General features: G+C 39.2%; 2 protein-coding genes across 8 annotated transcripts in view; one reads left to right on the plus strand and one right to left on the minus strand.

Annotated features, from left to right (window-relative positions):
• Positions 1-1,681: 1,681 nt before the first annotated feature.
• On the minus strand, positions 1,682-26,828 carry SLTM (SAFB like transcription modulator). 7 transcript variants are annotated; one of them, XM_048956839.1, is made up of 21 exons: positions 26,605-26,828; positions 25,941-26,028; positions 19,968-20,041; positions 19,553-19,738; positions 19,074-19,121; positions 18,127-18,154; positions 16,293-16,761; positions 15,689-15,738; positions 13,595-13,713; positions 11,541-11,690; positions 11,343-11,452; positions 11,176-11,255; positions 10,670-10,761; positions 10,274-10,437; positions 9,110-9,284; positions 8,402-8,526; positions 7,158-7,325; positions 6,225-6,539; positions 5,640-5,793; positions 4,755-4,912; positions 1,682-4,418 (listed from the first exon to the last, which is right to left on the minus strand). In XM_048956839.1, the coding sequence occupies exons 1-21, from the start codon at positions 26,797-26,799 to the stop codon at positions 4,310-4,312; spliced, it is 3,057 nt and encodes a 1,018-aa protein (XP_048812796.1). In that variant the 5' UTR covers positions 26,800-26,828; the 3' UTR covers positions 1,682-4,309. The 7 variants fall into 7 exon arrangements, with proteins under 7 accessions (XP_048812796.1, XP_048812789.1, XP_048812794.1 ...); XM_048956832.1 differs by having other exon boundaries at positions 11,095-11,255; positions 26,605-26,827; XM_048956837.1 differs by having other exon boundaries at positions 11,095-11,255; positions 16,293-16,707; positions 19,977-20,041; positions 26,605-26,826.
• RNF111 (ring finger protein 111) overlaps positions 26,828-26,958 on the plus strand; it is a 51,020-nt gene continuing 50,889 nt past the window's right edge. The window contains exon 1 of the mRNA XM_048956842.1: positions 26,828-26,947. The gene's annotated coding sequence lies outside the window, so the exon portion shown is untranslated. The remainder of the gene's footprint in view (positions 26,948-26,958) is intronic.

The raw sequence follows: 26,958 nt of genomic DNA on the forward strand, positions 1-26,958 counted from the left end.
TTTTGCTCTTGAAGGTTGCAATGAACAATTCATTATTTTCTGAGAAACTGAAGTACCTGATTATCTTCAGAAGTCAAAATACCATGTGTGCTTCTACATGGCAGCAAAGAACAACTTTGAACAAGACGCTAGGCTTGGGAAATGCATAGGGGGAATGATTCAGCTTAGCAACAGTACTCAGCATGTTTTAGCTTAAACAGTGTACTTAACAACAAACTATTTTGAACAAACTAGTTTGTAACAGTATGAAAAGGCACTGTCAGTGCTCACGTCACTAATTGAGTCACACTTCTAAGGAAGTAGGTGCTGGTGCTGTGGCTAACAGCCTTACTGAGGCCAAAAGTGAGTGAAATTTGACTACGCTACAGCCAAACACCGAGCCAAATCTTGGTGCTGGGTAGGGGCATAAAAACTTGCACAAGTTTTATATTTATTTCAATTAATTGAGAACGTCCTTTCAGTTCAAGTCCTGTGCGGTTTATGAATTTCACAATATGCATCACTTAAACAAGGGAAGTGATCTGCGAGTGATGTGAGACAGTGCCTTTAGCTCACACAAACTGAGATCTCCTGAGCAGAATCCAGAGAGGTGGATGAAGGAGCACTAATAATACTGTATTGCTACTGGAGACAGGACAGTATGAGCTTCACCATGCAATGTGTCACATCCAAGTATCTAACTGTGCTGAGTCCATACTGCAGTTCATTATTTGGACTGATAGCATGAATATTTCAGCCCATGCCAAAGGTGCACTTTGTTGTGGGGAAAAAAAACCAAACTACACAATTAGATGACTGCTTTCTTAATAGACTTTCAAAAGACCTTAAACTGTTCTTTTTGGAATTTTTAGTCTTGGGAAATCAATAAAAAAACCTTTGAGTAGGAAATGTAATGAAATTTGACACAGTGTTTTTTCTTTTGTAGTACAGTTATAGGGATGATAATGTTGAGGGGGGAAAACACTATGAAATTTAATTTTGTATGAAAATGTTGTATTTACTTATGTATGTTGCAATCACCTTTTAGAATTGATAAATTGCTTCATCAGTAACAAGCCTTTGCTCTAGAAATACAGTTAGGAACGGATTTATTTATAAATACGTAATGCTGTTTTTTCAACTTTAGTTATCATTGTGTGTTGCTATAGTTAACAGTTCAAAACCACCTTACAGTGACTGCTGGTGGCTGAATGTGTTTTTGGATCCTTTAAACGCCAGGAGCAGTATTTCAATACTTCTAGCACTCCAAATTTTTTGATTGTCTCTCCAGTCCAACCTCATACTGAAATGAATGAGGAACAAACTGAAACATGGCGTTTCAGTGGAGGCTTAAGCACGCCAGTCATGCAATTAATTACAATTGGGAAATCTTGGAGTAAACAAGAGTCTACTTTTTTAAGCAAGTCTACTGTCAAATTGCCCTTTGTGTTTTTAGTGTGCATATTCAGTACTCTGCCTATATCAAAGAAAACTTTATTTTCTCCTCAGTATTTTAGTGCCAAGGCAACAACTGTTCTCTTAATTGTAGGTTGGTTTTTCATCATTATTGTTTTATGGCAGATTAACTACAGCCAAAAAGCTGTTTTATGTTAATTACTGCTTTTGTTTATAGCTGGCTTTTGGTGGAGTCCTTTAGCTTCAAAGCAGATTTTATATGAGGTGAATAAATAAAATGTTCTGCTTTGTTTTCTTTTTTTTTTTTTGCCAGTTACAGCTGTGGTAGTCTTTAAAATGGAGTTCTATTTACTACAGAAAAAAAATAATTACTGCTTTTGGAAATAAAACTTTTCTTTCACTTGCAAAAGTTTACTAGCTGGTTGTCTTAAAGACTATTACAGATACAGTGAACCTGCCTGGGAATTTTTAAACTACTTATAATTCAGCAATTTGCATTTTTATCCTGAGTAGTTGTAATAATTACATATTCATTTTATATGCTCTAATTACAGCAGTATGTTTGCATTTCTGTGTTTCTTACATACTTCAACTTTGCCCATGTTCTTTAAAAACCTATAAAAGAATGAAACTCAAGTGAATTGTGAATTGGTGAATTCTCCACCGTTGACTTTCTTACCATGTTGTCTTGATGCTATGTTTTAACCAAGTAATTCAAAGCCAAAAGTTACTTCAGAAAAGCACTAGATTTCCGTCTTGAAATAGATCCCTGTGTTCAAGCTGCTGTGCGTAGACCTACTGCAACTGTGCAATTGCTTAGCTGTCTTAAACTTCTGATTTAGTTGTGAGCTCAAAGCTTATCTGTAATATAAATGGTCTGGTTTAACAGGAAATATACAGAAGCTACTATCGATGTACTGGAAAAGGGAAGACGTTTGAAGTTGTAAAGATGTGTTTTACAAGTATGACACAACTAAATCCATTCACACACTATCGTTCATACCCAAGCATGTGATGGAAAACCTGTCCATGTTGATGCTGCACCATTACCCAGTATTGCGATGCTATCACCTACTGCCTGTTTTGTATTTTCAAAGCCTTAATTGTTTATGTTGTATTTATTTTTTAGAGACTATGATAAGGAATGGACACTTTCCTTGTAAATCGTTAATTTTGAACACTTAAATCTTCAAAAAGTTTAATACCCCTTTTGTTTTGTACCACAAGAACAATATTGCTAAGTTACTTTTTAAAGAATGTCTCTATAGTTTAAAATCTTTACCCTGATAAGATCTATTTTGATTAATAGCCTTCTGAAAATCATCATCTGTAAATAAATTTCATTTAGGTATTTAAACTCATTCATAGTAGTCAAGGCTGGATGAAGTATTCAAATAAAAGCCACAGTGCAGAAGGACAGACTTCAATTTACCTAAATACTTTCAAAAGTCAAAGTTTGAGGCCGTTTGTTTGTAGTTAATTTTTCACTTAGTTTCAGTTCAGCATATCCACATATGCAGTTTTTAAAATAAATAAGCAAAATAACACTAAGAAACATTATGCCTGTAGAGGCTTCAGTGCACATCTAGACTACTGTAGGCAAGATGAAGACTCGCCTCTCTAGTTTTATTTCTGTGCTGCTCACCTGGCTTTGCCTTTAACTTTCATATTTCTTATTCAATCCATCAGTGACTGCAAACTCATCCTCCAGTAGCTACATATTTTGTGTTGTCACTTTTGAAGCACATATTACAGTCAAATTGCATAATTTTCAAGTACTCTCTAGCTTAGTAACTTGTACTTATAATCTACTGTAAAAAAGTCTTAAACCCAATAGAAATAAGAACTGAGATAGATGCATTAAATTACTTTTTAGATAAATATCCAAACACTTGCTAATATAGCATTTTTTATTTAAACGTAAGGAATATTTATAAAAGATAAATTATAGAAACTGTTGCACCAGTCAATTCCCTCCCACCTTTCCTGAAAGGTTATTTACAGGAAAACAATGTAACTCACTGTATTTCAGTTTTCTGGAACGTTCCAGATGCTGAACAGTCCCTGCATGCACCAAACGAGTAACAGCATGGCCAAGAGCAGGCTGCTCTTACTCGCCCTTGCCTTAAACTCGATAGCTATTTTTACGACAGTCTGAGCCAGCTTTTAGCCCTTATCTGAATTTTACTTTAAAGACACTTTTTTTTCTTTACAAGATCCAGTGTTCAGATGTATAAATACTGAATGAGCTTTAAATATTCATGTTCTTCAGAAGGGCTTGTCAATATTGTTTTGGACTTGCCATGCCAACTTGTCAGTTTCGTTATTTCTTCTTTCCCCCAAGACTGGTTCCAAAGACTTAATAGAAGCTATACAGAATATGAAGGTTTATTTCAAAAGAATACATTTGCAAGAATACACATAAATGCACTCAATGTAACAGTACCTTCTGCAAAAATAGGTTACATAATACCCAGTAATGAAAGAACAATCTTATTTCTCTACAAATTAGAAAGCAGAGAGAATAGCCTGGACAACCTTCAAAACGGAGGTTATAGCTGTGTATGTTGTGAGAAGGAGCCAACTTTAAAGCATGACACCACAGAGCTAATGCTGGTAAATCAAACTAGCACACAGCTGCAACCCATTCTTTTATACAAGATTAACAAATATTTTGGTTCCAATTTGTCTTTATACAGCTCTAGTGCCTCAGGGAAAATGCTTATCAAAGATACACAAAAACTATCCAAAATTACAACGTAACTATTAAAATGCCTCCAAAATTGAGAGGAAAGTAAGCATGTTAAATTAAAAAAATTTAATCAGGAGTTCTGGACAAGATTTCCTGTTTTTAATCAGAGAAAGTTTACAAGAAATTTCAATAAGTTATCTTGAAACCAAGCAGCTGTAGATCTTAGAATCTTCGTGGAGGTCCACCTTTAAATGGCTTAAATCCTGAGCCACTGCCCCTCTGCATGGAATTCCCTGTGATCTGTACAACTCTATTTATTGGTGACGAGTTACTGGAAACAAAGGTGTTAAAGAAGTGTTATCAAAAGAGTCTACACTCTTGGTGCAAAGATAAGAACATCCATACTTCTCATCTCATTTAACTGTTAAGTCTCAAAGGAATCTTCAAACCATTCAAGACAAGAGGCTTTACAGGAAGCTTCTGAGTTTGCAATTGAACAGCACTAGCAGAACAAGAACTGTGGAGCCAAGTTCTGGCATTTAAGGACGGATTGCATGTTGCACAGCAGCAAGCCCTCGCTGCTACACTGAGTCTACTGCACTTCTAAAGGATAATGTGCACACTGGGAGCTCAGTGGGGAAGTCGAAGGAAGGAACAATTTTTGTACCTCGTGTGTGGAGACATCATGCCACTTCCTCCACGGCCATCTCCCATTCTCCTTGCATCATGATACCCACTTCCTTGAGAACTAGGTCCATGCCACTCTTTCCTTGGTCCAGTTTCACGACTGTGCCGTTCAACAACATGTCTGTCTTCATTGTAGTGCTAGCAAGAAAGTTATTTTAAGAATGAAAGGCCTATTTCATCATCAACATGAAGTGAGTTTTTCAAGAAAGCTAAGCCCAGAACTCTCCAGCATTACTACTTACAATGTAGTAGTTTGGGCTTTCAATCCATAAGCATCTAAATCTTAAAATAAGTCTTGTTAAAGTAACTCTAGATATCAAAATGGAACTATTTTGCAGTAATGAGTGTGCAAAGGGTGAAGTTTCATGAGCTTGTAATTTACTCCCAGTTCTACCCCAAGCACATAACAACTAAATAAGTATGTTCCATGTATCTGCAGAAAGAAACATTAAATGCTTCAGTTGAGAGTAGCATGAAAAATTTAGGCTGTTGGCTCTCAAGACAAATCATACAGAATGTTTTCTCACTAAGAACTACACTGCAAATTACATGCAGTGTTAGATTAAGAACCTGAAAATACTATCATAACACATTATGAAAAGCCTAATCAGCAACTCATTCACATGCTGCTCTGACCCACCTGAAAGAAACTAGACTTAAGAACTGGGTATGTTTTCTGCAGACACTTTAGCTTAATTAAGGAAAAAAGCAATACAAACACTATTTAAAGGGAAACAAGCAGTTTTAAGCTAGTTAGAACACTTGTTATGATTTATCTGATGCTATGTGGTCAGCTGATTTTTCCAGCATGATTTTTTATTTCTCAGTTTCTTCCTGCCTCGTGCATAAACAAAGAATTACTTACTTGTCCTCCACCACCTCGTTCTCCCATCACTCCTCGTTCTCCTTCCCTGCTTCCATACCCAGAAGCGCTGCTTCGGCTCCCAGGAGGTGCACCTCTTACATGTCCAGACACTTCTCTTCCTGACCGATCTGGCCTCTCACCTCTGTAAAAGTTGCTTTTATCAAAATTGTGGTTTCAGTATAATATAATAGATACCAAAACCTAACAGACTTGTAAAACTCCATATTGCTAGCAACTTGCAGTTGGATTCTTGGAAACATTGTTTTAAATCTACATGGCTCGCTAAATATTGAAAAGTTTGCATGTATTTGTTTATATCAGCATTCTCACATAAAAAGCCTCCTTCCTATATATCTCTATGCATGAATAAGAATAGACTGCTAGGTGTCAGCATAGAGCTTACTGATGTTTAGCATATGCGACAGAGTAATCATCAAGCTTTTCCTACTGTTTTGGAAAGAGACTTTGCTAGTCTTTAGGAGGAAAACTGTTCCCTCTTTACCCATCAGTTCTTGAGGCATTATTACCATGGATAAATTCTACAAGAATCACTGCTTTCACTAGTTGTATATCCAGGAAGTTTACCTGCCATCACGTTTGTCTGTGCTTATGCTTCCCTCGTTCTTCCAATTTGTTTGCCTAGGTGGATTTGAACCAGTCTCTCTTGGATGTCGACCGTGTGGTATTTCAGGTCTGTCATGAATGATCACTGTTCTTCTTTCATCTCTGTCTCCTCGCACTTCCCGTCGGTCTGTATCTCGAAGTTCACCTCTTGGTGGTGGCGGCTCATTTCTTCGGGAGTCACTGAAATTCTTTGGGTATCTCTCAAACCCTGGTTCTTCTCTTCGTGCTGTTGGGCGAGTCTTTTTTGCTTCACCTTGATTTACAAATCGTTCTCGCCTAGGTTGTTAAAGCAGGAAAAAGTCATTTGCTTGTCTTCCATTCTTCCCTTTTCTCCTTAAATATAAGCTCAGAGGTTAGGAGATACTATTCATATAATCATATTTAAAAATACTATTCATCTTTTTACATGGTATACATTGCAAGAATCCTTACACACTGAATTACATTTATCTTTACAGTTAGCATTTTAAGCTTGAGTTCTTAAATCCATCTGAACATTTTTCAGTGGATTTTTCTGTGTGTAGTTTGGCGTCTACAATACTGAAGCTCTTGTAGGGTCTCCTTTTTACCTTCCTGGTATGAAGCACAGGGAATGCTAGATTTAGCCTTGCTTCTTAAGGAGATTAATTAACCAAGCAGGAAAGGTCTAATTAATGAGAACCCATTTGTGACAAGGTATAAAAGAAGAGTAATTGCAAAATTTCTTTTGTAACATGATGAAAAGATCACCATGCAGCAATGTAACATCTCCAGGAAAAAAACATATAAATGGCCAGTCCTGAAGTGATTTCTAGACACTGATACAATTCTGTTGCTGCACAATGACATCTTTAACTATTCTAAATTTAAAGATGTTGGCAGTCCAATACCTGCTGCCCCATTATCATAACTTACCTGTCAAAAGACGACGACGGAACAGAACCTTCTGGATATCGCCCCCGTTCTCTGTGATCAAAATCATTAAATCTGTTCGGCTGGCGGCTGTAATCTGAACTATGACTAAAACGTGCATCTGTATCAAGAGCCATCTTCTTACTCTCACTCCAGTAAGGATCATCTCTCCTTTAAGAGAAACAAAGGAGCCATCATCAATTACATGTATCCAAATCACAGCCTAGTAATACAGAAAATAGTTTCAATTATGCATCAGTCGTCTGCTTTAAAGGCAAGCATTCGGACCCTTGTAAAGCTTCTAAAGGAATAAGATTGTGTCAGATTGATAAATGTAAGAAAAATGTTTTTGGTGTTTTTGTTTCTTTAGACTACCCATCAACAGTATTTTGTAGCTTAGATTTTAGATACCATCAGTATAAAAGAATCCAACCAAAATTCTGCCATCAAAAGTCTTCCAGAATAAATAATAACAGCAGCTTTCTAGATAAAAAAAATAATAATCAAAACAGCTTTCTCAGAAAGGAACAGTGCAGAAAGCATCACCCCCTTGATCATCAGAAGCACTCAGGTGCAGTCTTCACGATGAGAAGGCAAGACACTGTTACTTCATGTGGGGAATAAAGACAGCTTCATTTTCATGTACTTCAGTGTTCTGCTATTGTCTCTAGCATGAGACCTTACAGTTGCCTTCTATTGTGCCTCCCTTAAGTCAACTTCATGGCTAAGATCTCAGACCTATTTTTTCAATTATAGAAACTACTTGTGAGCTTTGATTCAGGTGGCTCAAGCAGCCAGTGGTACAAGTCATCAACTTCAGCACAAACAAAAAGCCAGCACACTGGCTCCTCTGAACCATTAATTGGGGGTTGGACTCGATGATCTCTGGAGGTCCCTTCCAACCCCTACAATTCTGTGATTCTGTAATTTATCAGGAAAGTAAATTCTTAATGAATTAGAATCTGGAAATTTTGGCCGTTAAGGCAGAAGAATAGCTTTTCTCAGCAAATGCACTCAATTGTACTGTATTCTTTTGGTACAGTAAGAATTAATGGGATGCTTCTATGTCAAAGCTCTCTGATACAGATACCACGTTTCACACCTGACATACACTGATGTCAAAAATAAATACCAGAAATTCAGTTCTTCTGTTTAGACTTGTTTCAGATACAACCACATTTTCAAGTCACAAACAGCTCCCAGCTCTTTGTAAGGGTTATAAAACAACGCTCTCAGAACTATATTACCTGTGATCTACATCACGTGGACGTTTCAAAGCGTTCCTCTTTTCCTGTTCATAGCGAAGCTGCTGTTGTTGTCGACGAAGTTCCTCCCTTTCACGAGCAATACGTTCTGCTTCTTTTCGACGTTCCTACCATGAAAGGGATGGGTAAAGAAACACATCAGACACAAGAGCTCTAATTAGAGATTCCTATGAAACTCAGTAAGTATACAGAACTAACGTTTGACAGTTTTCTACTAAAGGCTGTCTGATACAATTCATGCTTGGATAGCATCCAAGACTCAAGAGCATGAAGGAATATTTCTCTGAAGAAGAGACAATGCATCTGTTAGGTATAAAAATCTCCAAGTGCTTCCTCATGTTACTAATGTGTTCACTGCCCAGAAATACAGCTCATTAAGTTTCCTATACCACTGTTCTCTAGGAAAAAGCTAGTAAAATTACTTAAGAGTAGCTAGTAGAAGCAATGTCACCTACTAAACTTCAGTATTAGTGTTTCTAACAGACACTACTGTATCAAGAACTTGCCATCAAATTACTAGTCAAACAAGGTAAAGACTGCTGCTGCTGTTTTGCAATGTTGCCTATTTGTTGTTGGGGTGGTTCTTTTGAGGCCTGAGTGGAAGGCCAAAGAGAAATTCATACCAAGTGCAAAGTGAGTTACAGTCCTCAACTGACAGTGCATTATAGTCTGAACTACAAGTAAGTATACCTGTTCAATACGAACACGCTCTCGTTCCAAACGCTCTCGTTCCATCCTTTCCCTCTCTAGCTTTTGCCTTTCAATTTCTAATCGTTCCCTTTCTCTCTGCAAGCATTCTTCTCGTTCGTGCATTATTCGTATACGTTCTCTCTCCCGACGTTCCCTCTCAGCAATTTCTCTTCTCCTGAAGAAAGACAATAAAAACAACAAAAAGAGGTAGCAGAAACTGAATTGGAAAAGTTTCTCCTCTAAAACTAACATCACCGTAGGCACAGACATTCATAAACTATTTGTGAGAAGGCTAGTACTGAGAGAAGCCTACTCCTTTTAGCCCTAAGTAGCCAAACTGTATTCTACAGAACCACTTAAGTAGACAACAGCTACTGAAACATTTAAGTCATAAATTATCATTCTGATTATTTTTTTTTCCCCATGATTCATACTGCTGCATTGTTATCTGGCAGGTACAACAGTAGCCTAGCAAATAATACCGTTTTGATCTTAAAAATACTTCTAGCTGCTGCACACTTCAGACTAACAAAATTGTAATTACTTTCTGTCCAAAAATGAGACAGAAAAACATGACTGTTCCGACTTGCACAGATAGTATTCTTGTATGTTTCCTTCATCCCCACTTCCAATGGAACAGCTTACAGGAAGCAGGAAAGGTATTTTCTCCTGTAAGATCTATGCTTGCTAGAAATTCCTTTGGTTTGGGAAATCCAATTAAAAGCACAAGTCACTTGACTATTCTCTGCAAACTTTTTGTCACATAAAACAAACAGAATAAGAGAAAGTAGCCATTTAGTCCTTTTATGTAAGAGACAAGAGGGTATTATGCTCAATTCATCATTAAGGCATGTAATAGATCTCTAAAAATTACTATTTTTGGCCACATCTCCTATTCAACTTCTTGTCTTTCACAAAGCAAACTAGCATGCAGTCACACCCCCACTAACGAGCACTAAGCTATGCACATACACATATGGCTTTTGAAGTATCAAACAAAAAATTGTGAGTCATTTTATTTGTATAAGGGTACTGTTAGGCACAACCTCAGACTTTAACATCTGAGTGAAAGGTTTGACGGAATACATTCTAATTAGGTTTCTAAATAAAGTATCTGATCAATTAATGTGTAAAATAGCCTTTAGCAAAAAGTTGAATTACTACCTTCGGAGTTCAACAGCTCGTCGTATTCTTTCCAATCGAACCATGTGTTCTCGCAATCTCTGTTCCTTCATCTTTTCAAAAGGCAAGATATCCTTTCTACCCCTGTATTCCCTGAATTTCACTTTATCTTGAATAATACGCTCTTTGTTCCTCAATATCTGTGGCTATAGACAGAGATTACAATGGTTATTTCAGAAGTCTCTCTTCCAGAAATCTCACTTAGGGAGATTTCTGGATGCTACGTTTCAAATACCATTAACTACTGAGCATAGAAAGCTTCTATCTAAGCTTAGTAGTTTATGATACTTCACAGACTCATCAGGAAAAAAAAAAAAATGATATGTGTGTAAGGTAGCATCAAATCATAAGGATTCCAGTAAATCGACAGATACTTACTTTCTCAAACCTTCCCCTTCTCACTGTCCTAGAGTGGCCTTGGTCTCCTTTTGTTTGGTCAAGAACTACAACGTGACCTGGGCTTTTACCACCTAGGGAATAAAGAAGGAAAAAAAAAGGGGGGGGAGGGGAGAGTGATTTAATACAAACAGAGTCTTCATTTGCTAATTACAGATATTCATTGACTTAGAGATTCAGAAATGTCACTGAAGTGCTACTGGTAGCAGAAGCATGCCAGCACATTTCTGTAGCTAAGCAGTAGTATGATGCATGGAACTTCACATTGGCTCTGAAGCAATAGATATTGCGGGATTGTAGAGATGAATCAGTGGTTAATTATTTTCCTTCCAACTAAAAGCAAGAACATGCCCCCCAAACAAGTCAGACACAGATTCACAAGGAGGAAACATGGCTATATTGCATACTTATTCTTTTCTTTTCTTCAGTTTTTTTAGTGGATTCTTGATTAGGGCCACTTGCTCCATTATCACTCTTCTCATCTTTACCTTCTGTTTTCTTGGCTTCTTTACTTTCTTTTTTTTCAGATTTCTCAGATTTCTTCTCTTCTTTTTTGGTTGACGGTGTTCTTGTTAGGAGAGAAACACACAAACACAGTGAGGAAATTCAACTTAAGGGATTTTCACAACTTTAGGAGACATGTGAATGTTCTTACTTGCTGGTTTTATCACTTGATGTGGTTTTCTTATCTCCTGTGCTTCTACTGGAGCTGGATTTCTCATCGCTTTCCTTCTTCAGCTCCTTTTTGGAGGGATCGCCTTTCACCTACATTTTTTTCAAAAGCAAATATGTTAATACAGATTTTTGTCCAAGATGGTCTATTTGGGTGAGCTTTTCATCTTATTAAACCTACTTTCTCAACAGAAATCTGTTGTCCGTGCAGCTCTGTCCGATGAAGGTGGGCGATACATCTGGCCACTTCTGTACTAGAAGACATGGTTACTATGCCGTAACATTTTGCCCCCGGACTTCGTGCGTTTGTGACCACCTTTGCACCAAGTACCTACATAAGCAGGTGAAGATTAGGTCTTTAGAAATAGATTTCTAGTGAGGAACAGATGATATGCCAATAACCTTTTCACCCTAGTATATAGGGAACAACAACAACAACAAAAACCTCACCCTATTAGAAGGAAGAACACTACAAGTTTTGTAAAGCAAACAACCACACCTTTTCAAAACCTTTATCCCAACTTTCAAATTATGGCAAATTAAAGTGTATGTCATGTTTTGGCCACTAACAACCTCATGCATGTTACCTCACCTCTCTTTTTTTTTTTTTTTTTTTTTGAGAACCACCATCAAAATTCATGCTGATCTAAAATTGATGTTTCATCTATAATGGATGAACATGCATAAAAGAAACAGGTCAGCCGCTGCCAATTAATCACAAGAAGGTATAGTAAATTGCTGCCTAATATTCCTTGAGGCAAAAAGTTCTTTAAAAGGTAACTACCAAATGCAGCTTTGGTAACCAACTCTTAGACATGTGCCTCTTGAGAAAACATGAAGTCTTGTGTTGTGGCTCCTTGTTAGAATTTCAGTAACAACAGGAGCAAGTCTTATTGGTTGATGCAATTTATAGTGCATTAATTCAATCATTTAGCAGCCTGCAGTCATTTAGTCATTACATGTTTCCCCATTTACTTAAAAGTGGGTACAGAAGTACATACAGCTGCTAAACATTTATCAAGCAAAAACAAGCAGAGAATTGGGAATTTTAACAAAACAGACTCTTACGTTTCACTACTCATGAAGTCATTAAATAAAACTGCCTTCTTAATTTATTATAAAAACCAGATTCATAGAATTCCCATACTAACCCAAAATCCAGGAAAACTGACTTAGTTTAAGCAGTCTGTAATAAACTTCATCAGAAGAGTCCCCAGAAGAGTAGGCATTAGCAGTCATATATCTTGGCTTATTTTTGCCCCACTAAGAAGCCCTTAGAACACTTTTTTTTTTTAGTAAGTTTTTCAATCTTAGATACAGTTGCTGCAGAAGAACTTAGCCATGGCTATTCAACTAAAAACAAAATCTCAAGGCTTAAAATCAGTCCTGACCTCAATGTTAGTGCCATTTATATCTTACCTCAAAAGGAAAACAACTTATGAAGTAATAGGTCTTCCTGTAAGTAAAAATTCTAGCTTAAGGTTCTGAATGTACCGCGGGTTTTTTTAGGTTATAATGGTCAGACATTTCATCTCAGATTTGTGTTTAAATGAAGTAATAGTCAATTTCTGTATTTGCATAGAGTAAGGGTGTCATGGTTTCAGCTGGGACAGAGCTAATTTCTCCTTTACAGCATGGTATGAATTCTGTGTTTTGGCTTTAGGAGAAAAACAGTGCTGATAACACACCAGTTTACAGTTCTTGCTGAGCAGTGCTGTACAGAGCCAAGGCCATTTTGGTTTCTCAGATCCTTATACTGTCCTGCCAGTGAGAGAGGCTGAGGGAGACAAGGAGTTGGGAGGGGACAGAACCAGGAGAGCTGACCTAAACTGGCCAAAGGGATACTCCATATGACATCATGTGGGAAAAGCCTGAAAACAGTGGGGAGTTGGTCTGAGAGCTGCTGCAGCTTGGGGACTGGCTGGGCGTCAGTTGGCAGGAGGTGAGGATATGCACAGGGCATCACTTGGTTTGTATATATAGTAATAACTGTAACTCTTCCTGCCCTCCCCCCCCTCCTTTCTTCTCTCTTAGTAAATAGCTTTTATCTCAACCCACAGGTTGTATGTAGTTGTTTTGGGTTGGTTTTTTTCCCCTGATTCTCTCTCATTGGGAGTGGAGGGAGTGAGAAAACCATCCCAGCGTGGTGTTTAGCTGCCTGCTGGGATAAACCACAACAAGGGGTTATGAGGGAGGAGGCACACACAACACACAGTATCACACCAGATGAAATACCTTTCCATATTTTCCAAAGAGATTTTTCAAGTCAGCAGCTTTTGTGTTGGAAGAGAGTCCGCTAACCCACAGGTTTCTAGTTGAACTTCCACTGCTACCACTAGCACTGCTTCCACTTCCTGAAATAAGTTTTGCAAAACAGCCAACAGAATTAAGGAGACAAAGATTCAATGAATATTGAACTAAACTGTTGCTGACAAGAGAAACTTAGCCTGTTACCTTTAAGTAACTGTTTATCCGGTTACCTTTCTTGAAAAGACTTCTATATAAAAAAAATATGCACCATAAGAATTCATTCATTCATCCACAGAGAGACCAACAGCTTGGCTTACTCGACAGAGCTAGGAAATCGTACAACACTCTGTTTAAGGCATGCTTTACTTCTTATTTAGGTGAGTTTATTAAGCTTCAACTTTTGGTTCTTATTGGTAACTTCCATCTAGAAACGCACCCAACATTTGCTTTTCGTTACTATGTCTTTACACTAACCAAATTACCAAAGCAATGACTGAAGAGTTAATGGAGGAGACAGTTAATCCTCAACATAACTCATTTTTCCTAGCCTCCAGAATCTGTTTACTTCCACAGCTTCTTGGTGGCTACCCTCCATCCAGAGCAGCTTTTTAACACACTGCTGGATGTAGCTTACCAAATGTTATTTTGCACATAAAGGAAAATAATAAGGACAAATAGAAAAAAGAAAAAAAAAATCCATAAGAAAAAAAAACAAACATGTTTTAGCCATTATTGTAACAACTCAGAACTAAGAACCCAAGAGTCACATACAAATCCCCAACATCTCTTGTACTGTTTTGTTCAGCTTCTTGTTGTTTGCTGTTAGGTGTATGACTGCTTCTGTTCAAACATAGCTGGTTGTACAGGCTGGACAAGCACAGGAGCTCCAGTTAAACAGCTGGAAACTCTGATGGTGTGCAGATTTCAAAGGTAGTTTAACCACCCTCAGAAACAGCTGGCTTTCCTTCTTCAATGCATCAAGATGGACCAAGAGCAAAAGGTAATAAAACCTCAGCTATCTTCTTTATCTTTATAATCCTGGATTATCTTGATAAACTGTGATATACTAAGTTTATCATTAAGTAGCAACTATCTTGGCTTTGCATATTATATTTTTAAGACAGCCTTATGACAGTGACTATTACAGATGTTGTAAATGCTACATGGAAACAGATTTGCTATTTCTTTAATTCATCATAAATATAAAATTATCATGAGCAGACAGGCATGTACAGACGACTGAATTATGTCTGTCACACAAATTTCTCCTAAAAACTTCATTTCTCATGTGAAGTTCCATTCATCCTTTGTGATACGAGAGATTTTTTGGTAAAGATTGTTGGGAAAGAGCAAAAAAGGCAAATTAAGGAGGCACATCAGCTTGTAAGAACATATTTGCTCAGCTCTGAAGCATCCATATAACTGTCGACATTAATGCACACCAGAGCTCCAATATGAATTTTTCACTGTAAAACTGGTTTTTGTGGTAACAGAAGGAAACACCAAGGTATACAAAGAGCTTCCAACGTTACTGCCTTGACAGCCACATGCACCATTTTGCTAGCCAGCATGTTAGCTGCAGCTAACATAACTATGTATAACTATGTAACTGTGTTACACTGCAGCTGAAAGTTCACTTTATTTAAAACCCAGCAAGAGCTGAGGTCTGAACAAATAATTTAACTGGTGTTACATTTAGTAACTGCATGTGGCTTTTTTGCATTTTTATGCGTATATACAATCAGTCCTTTAGGCTGATGTCAAGTCACAGTAAGCATATCTGACAATGATACCTTCTTATCAAAACAAACACCTAGGAGATGTTGAGTTTGCTCACAGCGGTATTTTGAAATAGAAGAATATATTTCCACTGAGTCCCCAGAAAAGGTATTTTTGATCTTATAAGAAGTCTGACATTATAAGAAGGACACACACAAAGAGCTGGTGACTACTGCACCCCTGGCACAATTTACTACAGACAAGTTCAATCATATAAGCCATTTTAATACATAGCAAGGATGCTCTCGAAGGGAAAGGCATTTACTTCAAGACAGTGCTGCCCTAACTTGTAATAGTTACCTTTATCATCCTTTGACGTTGTCTTGCTTTCTTTAGATTCCTTAGTAGAGCTAGAGAAGCAAATTAAAAATCAGAAGAAAATTGAAAATACAGAATTTGCTAAGCATTGCATTTTATACTAACAGACAAGTTAACATTTCAAAAAATAAAAAAAAAGGCTAGACTGTGTATTTGAACAAATGATTCCCTCATGGATTCTTGCACTGATTTTCCCCAGGATGCCTGAAGATCTAGATTTTCTGACAACTCTATTCAGTGGATATATGGCAATCTTCTCCAGATTTCAGGACGGGGACTTGACTTCATTTTGTGTTCTTAGAACTGATAGCTGTTCATTACCATCATCACAAGGACATTTAAAAAACTTGTCAAATTGGAAAAAAAAAATAAATAAATGCTGACAATTCGACAATGCAATCAGTAGGACATAGTGTCTATACGAAGATCTTGAATTTTAAAAAGTAACTTATGGCGGTCAAAAAAATCTATAGGCAGGAGCATAGGATACTAATTACAAGATTCTTGCTGCTACCCCCTTAATGTAGAGTGATCTTATTGAATGCTGGCACTCAGTATCGTAAAGAACTGACATAGAAAAACAAACCTCTTTGCTTGACCAGAGGCCCCAGTAGACGAGGGACCTTTCTTCAAAGTATCCTTTTCTTTGTCTCCAGATTCTGCTTTCTTTGAACCTTCTCTGGCTTCCTTCTTGACAGGATCACCCTTCACGCAGTCTTCCTTCTTACCATCTTTATGGTTCTCAGTCATCTCATAGTCCTTGCTTTCCTTCTCCAGGCTCTGTGAAATGGCATCCTGCCCATCCTTTGGCTTACTTGCTTCAGAATCTGTAATTTTCACATTTTTACCTGTTTCTAGGAGGTCATCACCATCAAAATCCAGAGTGATGGCATCTTCAGCCTGGATTGTAACCGATATGTTATCATCCTCAGCTTCTTTCACAGACGTGTTAGCTTCCATCTCTTCGTGAGCCGTGTGATCAGCCTCAGCTAGGCTTTCTTCTGAAGGAAGAGGTTTAGATACTTCTTGTGTACCATCACCAGAACCTGCTTTATCTAAGAGGATTTAACAGGAATAAATATGGCAAAACAAGAAGTTTAAACAATTTCATATGCATATGCTAGAATAGGACCTAGAAAATACAAAGCCAGTTATTAGCACTGATGGAAGGTTAGGAAAAAACACAAGGTGTATTAACACAAATATAAATCCTTTACCCAGGATCACTTATTCTTCATGGCAAAACACATTTCCTAGAGACAAATACCAAAATATTAGGAGTCAGAATATGGTTCCATCCTGGAGATACCCGTTCTTCATAAGAAGTATCCATTTTCCAGTTTAGGATTTAGCATGTCATAAGAAAATAGTTGCCTTGGATGCTCACAGTTTGGTTTAATCCAGCTTTCAATCTTCCTGGTTTTGAGACTTCCAACCTTCCCAAATCCAAAAGTATTACAGTCTTGGAGAATTTCAGTCAGTCTTCCACATTGGTAATCTTTGGCTTTTCCTTTCCAAGCTTGTCATTTGGCAGTCAAGTTAACTGTACAAGGCTACTGCAGAAAATAGAGGAGTGAGCTTTAATCCAGAGTTCGTAGACAGATGGTTCTCAGTCTTCATCCACTGGACAGATTTTCCATCTCAGTCCTACACCGGCACCTCAGACGGTGTTCTTCGGCTTGCACTGGACATATTTCAGTCGTAGGTCCCTCGTACACAAGAAGTCTGTAGTTTTATCCTGTAACTTCAGTGTTTATTCCATCTTGCGTAACGTGATGTTCCATGTCCTTTTCTAGTCCACAGTACGTAGAATCCTTAAGACTTCTGTCCAGAAAGTCTGTTTGCCCAAATGCATTATATTCCTTCCATAGTTTCACTAATGAGTACAGCTTTAAAATAAAGGTAGCCACTCCACAGGTTTCCAAACACTTGTTTTACCATTCTATATACAAATGGTATTTCCAAGTGACAGTAAGCCAAGCATGTGATGGTCCACACATTTTTGGGTGCTCAGGTTCAGTGTAAGGGAGTATCATTTCAACTCAATTATAACATCAGTTACTGCAGTGCAAGTTGGAAGCATGTGCATCAAGACTTACCGTATACTAGAATCAGAGTCCTTGAATACTACGGTTGCTTTTGTGTTTGTTTTTCATTTTTTAAGATTCATGGTATTGCAACTATACTATACATCCACCACAGTAACTGATAAGTACTGTAATCAACTCTTAAAAGTAAAATAACTCTTAAGAGTGAGATAAACCCATTGACTGCAATGATTCCAGGTGCTGAGCTTAATAAGGAAACAACTGATACTGGAGACAAGACTAAGATTAGTAAAGAGACCAAATGTTACAAGAGAAAATTGCCTGCTCTTACCAGGCTAAAGACTTCTGAACTATATTAAACTTCAAACATACCTTTCTCATTTTCCTCATCTTCACCATCCTGCAAGAAAAAGGAAGTCAAGACTAAATGTCTTCTATTTTAGATCTTAAGGTAGAACAATTCATATTTTCCATCAAACTTCAATCACATGAAGGCTAATTAAATAAGTGAGACACTACTTCCAAAGAAAATATGATACAGAAACTAAGACTGTGTTCCTTCCTTGTCAAATCACTGAAAATTTGTACCAAAGCTCACTAGTATCTGTCTGCAACACCTACAATTGGCTGCAACATCAAACTGTCCCCTGTCCTGCTATAGCATTTAGAACAGATGGATGTCACACTTCTAAGCACTATTTTCAGTGAAAATTAAGTACTCCATCACTGGCTTTGAAAGCTTATGAGAAGGAGGCCTACCTCATTTCAGACTTTTCATTCAGTATTTCAAGGTGAAACACAATAAGTAAATTCTTGTCAAAATCTAACACCTCTAATAAGACATGATGTATGAGATGTCCCTTTTTGTGATGTCAGTTCCATGTAACTCAGACTGTATTTCTGAGCTTAGAGATGTTACAAATGTTAGCATTAAAAAAATCAAAACAAAACAATAACATTCCCCAGAGACACATTTCCAATTTAAACCAGAGGTTCCATGCCTAACAGCTGTATATACTATGTTATCATTTGTCATAGCCCTCTAAAGCATCTTTAAGACAGTTTAGAAAACATTCCTTGCTAAGTTTATGCAATGAATAGTCCCAGATTACACATAGGAGTTTGCATTTATATGTGATGCCTTATTTAGAAGTCACAATTATTTGCTCTATTAAAAACAAACAAGCAAATAAAAGCTCTGTTAATGCAGCACAATGAAGATGAGAACAAACAGTAAACATCCTAAGATGCAAGCTGGAACAAAAGGCAGTCTAAAGTTAGCTAATGTGCAAAACAATTAGAAATTATTTGGAACTCACGTGGACACTTGGAAAAGTGTAATCCTCCATGTCTTGACCTTCATTTTCCTATAATAACATAAAAGGAACTTGCTCAGCAAGAGATTTGCTTTACGACACTTGAAAAAAAAAAGAACAAGCAGAGCTGAGAGAGTCAGTTAACTCAGAACATTTCAGCTACATCAATATACATTTGAAAAGTGAGAACTTTTCATGACTTCCATCTCCAATCAAGTTCAGTGTTCAGACTAACTATGTCATTACTAATAACAAGGAAAAGAATCACCTGGGAAGTCAATTTTGGACTATGGTACAATTTTATCAATTAATACCACATTTATTCCAGGCCTATTCACATACAAAGCAAGAAAAAAAAACAGAAAGAAAAAGATTTCCAAACTTTCTTCTAGAGATAAGAAAGCAAGATGAAGTGGAAAAACTAGTTCTGACTTCCCATGAATACATGTTGCTGATAACAGTGCACTTAAAATACACAGTACCTGATTTTCAGAATCCTTTTCTACATCTTCTGTTGTCTCTGCTGGCTCCACGTTGAGGTATTTTTTCTTTTCTGCAGAGGGGAGTTCTTTAGAGTTCAAGTTCTCATCTTCAGCAGATTCTTTAAAGTCCTTCACTTCATCATTTCCATCTTGATCGCTTGTATCTTGAGTCTCCAATTCACTTTCCTGTTTGGAGCAAACAACAAATATTTGACATTACTGTTGTCATTGGATATATTAATAAAAAAAAAACCAACACAAAAACAAACCACCACCAAAATCACCATTAGAATCAGTGTTTTTTGCAAAGTTTGTTTGTTTGTTTGGTTTTGCTTTAACTAAAACCAAACAATGAACTTAAACAGAAACTGGAATATACTTCTATTTTTGAAAACAAAACAAAAAAAATACATACTTTTATTACCTTGACAAAGGAATCATCTTCAACCGAAGCATCACCAGTTGATTCATCAGCCTCCTGCTTTTTACCTGACAAAACAGGACAGGCTAATGACAAAAGCTGCTAAGTATAGCATGCTTTCTTTCAATACTGATTACATGTAGGGCATTACTTTATTATTCTCTATGTGTTCCAGTTTATCTGAGCTGTTCACTACTGTTCAACTCTCCTGAAGTCTAGTGTTTTTTAAGATGAGGAGAGAAAAAAAGTCAGATGAGTGAGTATGAACAATTAATGCTGTTTCATAAACAAGAAGATACATCCAAGTTAGTGACTTGATAAAATATCAAGTCCTGTACTTTTAGCTACAATGAAATGTAAGAGAACATTAAGTATACACATCTAGCATTCCTGGAGCTAAAGTATACCTTATAACTTAAGATTTTGGAAAGACTGGTCTTTATAGGATAGCTAACATCTCAGAGCAACTTCAGTTAAAAAGAACTTCTGACAATCGTCTAGCCACCCAACCTCCAGAGAGCTGCAGAGAGCACCAATTTCCAAGTTACAATCATGTTGCTCAAGGTTTTGTCTAGCTATGGTTTTGATTATCTGCAAGTCTGGAAGGTTCTCAAAGCCACCTTTATTGACAGCTTTTCATCACTGCAGGGAATAATCAGCAGCACAAATGAGGTCATGCATCTAATTTACACAGGGCACATTTCACTGAAGAATTCCAGTACACGCGTGCTTTTTTCAACTAAAGATGGTTCAGTGAAGATGACAACTAGACAGATTGCCCTTTGGAACCCACTGCATTTCACAGAATCATAAAAGTTGGAAAAGACCCTTAAGATCATCTAGCCCAACTGTCAGCCCATCGCCATCATGCCCATTAAACCACGTCACTCAGTGCCACATCAACCCCCTTCTTGAAAATCTCCAGGGACAACGACCCTGGACCACCTCCTGGGCAGCCCATGCCAATACCTTACCACTCCTGAGAAGAAATTATTCCTAATATCCAACCTGAACCTCCTCAGGTGCAACTTAAGGCCATCACTTCTCATCCTATTGCCATTATCTGTGAGAAGAGGCTGACCCTACCTCACCACGACTTCCTTACAGGAGCTGTAGAGAGCAATAATGTCTCCCCTGAGTCTTCTCTTCTCCTGACTGAACAATCACAGTTCCCTCAGCTGCTCCCCATAACACTTGCTCTCCAGAGCCCTCACAGCTTCATTGCCCTTCTCTGGACACAGGGCCTCAGTGTCTTTCTTGTAAGAAGGGACCCAAAACAAAACTCTACTTAAAATCTTGAGACCTCACCAGAGCTGCTCTGTATGTGGGATGATCACCTCCAGCTCCTGCTGACTGCACTGTCTCCAATAGAAGCCAGGATACCATTGGCTTTCTCGGCCACCTGGGCACACTGCTGGCTGCAGAGCCTCCTACCGCCAGGCAGATCGACACGTCCTCCCAGCTTGGTATCATCTGCAGATTTACTGAGGATGCACTCAATCCTCTCATCCAGATCATCAATAAAGATATTAAATAGGGCCATCCCCAACTCTGATCCCTGAGTAACACCAGTTGTGACCAGTCACAAGTTGGATTCAACTCCAAGCTCTGGGCCCAGCCAGCCTGTCTCATACCCTGTGAAGCGTACCTCTCCAAGCAATGGCTGCCAGCTTCAAACCTTCAGCAAAAACAAGACCAAAGAACACTAAATACAGACGCCTCCATACCAACATGCCCCTCTTAGGGCTTTTTGTCCAATTCATTCTATTGAACAGGAGCCTATGTTACAATTTTAAGCAGCTCAATTAGAAAACAGCTCTTTTGGGAAGAAATGTTGCTATGGTCAGTTGAAAATTTGTATCACTTCAAGATGCAAATGAATGAGTTGTTCTCACTGAAAGGCAACACTGACAGCATGCATACACTGTTTTGCAGTTTTCAGCTCAGAAATACTGTAGTCTCCAGGAAAAGACACATGGCAGAAGTTATGTTTATGATTACAAAACACAAGAAAGTTCCAATCTAAATGCATAGAGAAAACCAACAAAATATTCTCATTTTTTTTTATCTGGAATGCAGTAAATTTCAATAGATTTGTGAGATTTCAGAGGAAAAAAAAAAAAAACAAACCCAAAAAAACTCAAAAGCACAGGTATACTGAGAAAAGCTAGCTTTCCAGAGAAAGAGATGCAAACTGGCATGACAAAGAATAGTTTCTGATATGCTTCACAGCTGATGTCTGAAGAAAGAGTATCCCAAACTTTGCACTAATATTTCACCATTCTACAATATAACCTATAGCTGCCAATAATCTCAATAAAAGTAAAAAGTGGAGAGACTGCAAGGACACATCCATCTATTTTCTGCTTTAACATTCTCATTTCAGTTCTTCAGTTTGTTAAACCCGCAGGTCCAAGTTCTTCCTGTGCCCAAACCCACTTAACCATACGGAGAAATACCAATGCGTACAGCTGATGCCAGACATTTAGCAACCAGCTAGCATGTACGATCTTGAAAACTATTTAAATTCATTCGTTTTGCCTGAGGAAATCTGGCAGGTGAATTTACAGTGAATAAAAAAGAACTGACGCAGCTATCTCTACTACGTCCCATCACTCTGCACTGGCGGCTCGAGGTAGGAAGTTTACTTTCAGTAACAGAGTTGCGTTTCAGGTTACTTTGACCTGATCAGTTACTTACTTCACAGGACTGATGTTGGCACAGGCTCATCAGTGACGGTGACTTGCTAAAAAGTAAAAAGAAAAAACCAAACCTGCATTCATGAAAATTCAAAACTTCTCTCCGTTGGTTCACTGCAGACTGCCAAAGTGAGATTGTAACCAACGTCCTTCAGAAACCAACGTTTGTGAATGTGCTCAGAACCAGTCTCACTTAGAGGAAAATAACCGTGGCTGGAAGGTATGTTAAGAACTACTGTCCTGACAGCTGAGCCTTCTGAAAACAGGCGCAGTGAGTCTCAACTCATACAAGCTGTCAACAAACTGAAACATCTCATGTGTACGGTTATCTACGCAGTGGCTACTGAAAATGTCAGTGGCGTAAATAGTACTCACCACAAATGTGGGTTCCTGAGCTAACAACACAAACAGTAATTTGCCTTGGTATGATGGCACTCCTTTGTAAGCTGTGCTCAATCACTTTTCTGGCAACGGATACACACCATAAAATTGCAACAGACTATTTACCCAGAGAATGGGTATCCTCTTTAGAACTAAGTAGGAGATTTAGAACATCTTTTAAAATATTGTTTTAACAATATGTGGTTTATTTTCTACCATTTACAAGTGCTACAGTAGCTTAACTTTGCCCTACCCATTTGTCGCCCTCTACATATGGAGCTGAGACTGAATATCCAAAATTACCTAACTGTGTATTGTAGACAAGTCTTCAACAGTTCAACCTATATCAATATTCCATATCGAGTTTTCCTAACAGACAGTGCTCAGAAAGCCACCTCACTTCTTCCACAGACCCTAAGAGTTGCAGCAGAATTCTTGACTACAGAAGACATTCAGATCTAAAATTGATGATACAGCTGATTTCCAACCCACACCCCCAGAGAAACCTTTCCTCCTATTCACCTCTCTGTCTGCAGAGAGAAAATTTATCCATTACTCCCACTCTCTTACCTTTTCTAACGCTCTGTTTTCTTTCTAACTCCAAGAAACATTCAATACTCCTCCTACTCTGCTTTGTACAGCAGTAGTAGTGTGAACAAAAAAAAATCCTGCTGAACTGATAGTGTCATTCATTTTACTGCTAGGCAGCAGTAAAATAATCGAAGTTACAAACCCACTAGAACTAGTCTCAAGTTATTGGGAGGTGAAACATCAGCACAAGGCTTGGAACAATCTGTGAGCAAAATCAGTAAAGGATGCAACACTACACATAATGAAGAGTACATACAAGCCTAAGGAGGATCAAGATACTTCATTTTAAGAGAAAATTTAGCATGCATCTCCTACATGCCTTCAAAAGTTTCTTAGTGACGTAGTTAGGAAATGTATTTTTCAAGTGGTAGATTTCCAGGTGTGGGGGGAAACGTCCTGGCCATCAACAACATATTTTAACAAAAAAAAAATAACAACAGATAGAGAAGACAAAATCAAAATTAGCAGTTAATACAAAGAATGCATAGCTGAAAAGAAAGAGTCTGACTTTGGTAGAATGCATTTCCCTCCAGCTCAAAGGTACAGATCAGAAAAAACAGCAGTAATCCAGTGAGATCCTAAAAGATTTTCCCTCGACCAATTAGTGATATTTTTTTTCTTGTTCTTAATTTGGAAGATTAATGAAGCATAAACCTTTCTGTTTTGGCACAAAATACACTCCTAAGACTTTTGTACTCCCAAAAGTAAAGAGAAAGTTTTGAGTTTGCAAGAGTGAGCAGATAAGAACTTCATGAAGGTCATGTTTTGCTTTGAGTTGTACTAAGGCTGTACATGTGATACATATGAGCCTTACAATTTAATTCCACAGAAGAGGTGGCAACAAGCAGCCACTGAAGTCTTGGCTCAGGCAGCAGCAACACTAGCAGGCAAACTATCTTTGTGGAAGCAAAACAGTACAACTACACAAGAAGCCGGTTCAAGAACGTTGTCAGTCTAGTTTGGAGACCAGGAGGATAAAAAGCAGCAGATTAGAAAAGCATTCATCACAGCAGAACTAACTGCCATTCAGATCTCTACATTAAAAATTGTGGAAGTATGTCCTTATTTAGCTTCCATGTTGTTTTCTTAAGCATTGGTTACCATCCTGAGTAAGGAACAAAGTAATGCCGCAGAAGAGAATGAAATCATATTCTCAGCTTATTTGCCTTCACTTTTCTAGTGTGCCAGAAGCACAGCTGGGATGTCACTCAAACTCTCTATAGAGACATTTTATTATTAAACTGCCCTCTCACAGCACCAGACAGAAACAACAATAACCATTTCCACCACAGAACCCAGCCTAAGACAAGTGACAGTGGTATAAGATCAACCATTTCCAAAGCAGGTATCTATGAACATAGATATATGTTCATAGCATACATATGTTCAGTGAAGAACACTATGTGTAAAGCAGACATTCCCTTCTTCCCCAATTTTACTTGACAGGTTACAGACACCCTCAGAAACAGAAAACAAACAACTCTCCCTCAAAACTCAAGGTCACAAAACACAAATAGTTACGCATAAGTAAACAGTGCCAACAAAATCTCTGCCAAATATATCAGTTTATAATCTAGATAATCATTTTTCACAACATAAGAACAGAAGTCTCTTAATATGACATTTTAAATCACACTGAACATTCTGATTATATTCATGAATCTCTCGATTATAAACCTTCAGTGACAATCGTGTTGATAAGTCACAGCACACAGCCCTCCCTAAGCTCTGACCACCTACTGTTCCACACTCACCACGAACATGGGCCAGGTACTGTCTCACAGCTTAGCAACCCACCAGCTCACCCCTTGCCCTGGCACAGGCTCTCAGCCACTACACTGACACCCACCCATGAACACTCCATGCTCAGGATCCCATTCTATGGCACATCCCCAAAAATCTTACAGAACATTTACAATGTTAACGAGCATGGCACAAATCTCTGGGATCCAAAGACTACAGCCACCACCTTATGACAAAACACCTGACCAACACATCCCATACATACACAGCACCCCTATACTTTGCAAGGCCCAATGCATTCCACACCCTCAGTGATAAGCAGATGTGTGACACAGGGAGACAGACAGAGCATGCTGCAGGAAAAGGAAGCAAGCCGGTGCAACAGGTGGTGATGGGGGAAACAGAGATGATGAGGAAGCAAGTGCGGAGGATTTATGTACAACAGAACTCAAACAGTAAAGCACAGGCACAAGCGGGGCCACGGTTCATTACTTCTTTCTTAAGGTGCTGCATGCAACAAAAACTTGTTTAAATCTAATCAACAGGTATTCACCTTTGCCTTTAGCTGGCTTCTTGGTGGGTGTGTCAGCAGAAACAGTTATTTCAATGTTATCCGGATCACCTCCCTCCTCTTCAATGGCCTGAACAAGATACAGAATGGCAGTTCTTAATGGAGTTCGTTTGGAAGCAAGATGCTGTCACTTCAGGATACGGGCGAGCCAAGTCATTACATTTTCAGCTAAACAGTGGCTTACGGAACACTTCATGTTAAACCTCCCACCAAAAGCCAGAGGAGAGGGAGGAAAGACTGACGCCAGTGACAGCGGTTTGTTTAAGCCTTTCGCGTGACATTCCGAAGGACAACTTATCGAGCATCGGCACGTTTCTCTCGGGAATCACTGCGCCGGGCCGCCGGTCAGCCGCAGCGACACGAAGGGCCAGGCAGCAGGCAGCGAGCTGCAGCCGCCCGGGAGGGCCTCAAGGCCGCGGGCCGAGCCCCGCCTGACGCCTCCGCTCCCCGCGGCCGGGCAGGGCGTGCCGACGCCGGGCGGGCAGGGCCGAGCCGGGCAGGACGACCCTCAGCCCTCCGCCGGCAGCAGTAGCGGCACCGGGAGCGGCCCCGCCCCCCTCACCGGGGCCGGGAGAACCCCGCCCCCCTCACGGCGCTGCCCCCGGCCCGGGCCGCGCCGCTCGGCCGGGCCCGCCGGAGCTCTCACCTGCTTGAGCCGGGAGATGAGCACGGTCTTCACGCCGGTGACGTCCAAGTTGCGCCGCTTCAGCTCCGACTTGAGGTCGATGACGCGCAGGTCGCTGATCTTTTTGCTCTCGGTGGGAGGCGGCGCCGCGGCCGCCGGAGCGGTGGGCGCCCCGGGAGCCCCCGCGGCGGCGGGAGACGAGGCGGCGGCGGCCATCTTAGAGCGACTGAGCGCGGAGCCGCACGCACAATGAAACCCCCCCGCCCTGCCGGGCCGCGCGGTACCCGGATGGAGGCCGCGGCCGACCTGAGGCGCGGCGCAGGCGCGGTGCGGCTCACCTGGCCTCCGGACCTCCCCGCGAGAGGTTGGCGGCGG

The sequence above is a fragment of the Lagopus muta genome, chromosome 10 (genome assembly GCF_023343835.1).
Source record: "Lagopus muta isolate bLagMut1 chromosome 10, bLagMut1 primary, whole genome shotgun sequence".
Classification (NCBI taxonomy): domain Eukaryota; kingdom Metazoa; phylum Chordata; class Aves; order Galliformes; family Phasianidae; genus Lagopus; species Lagopus muta.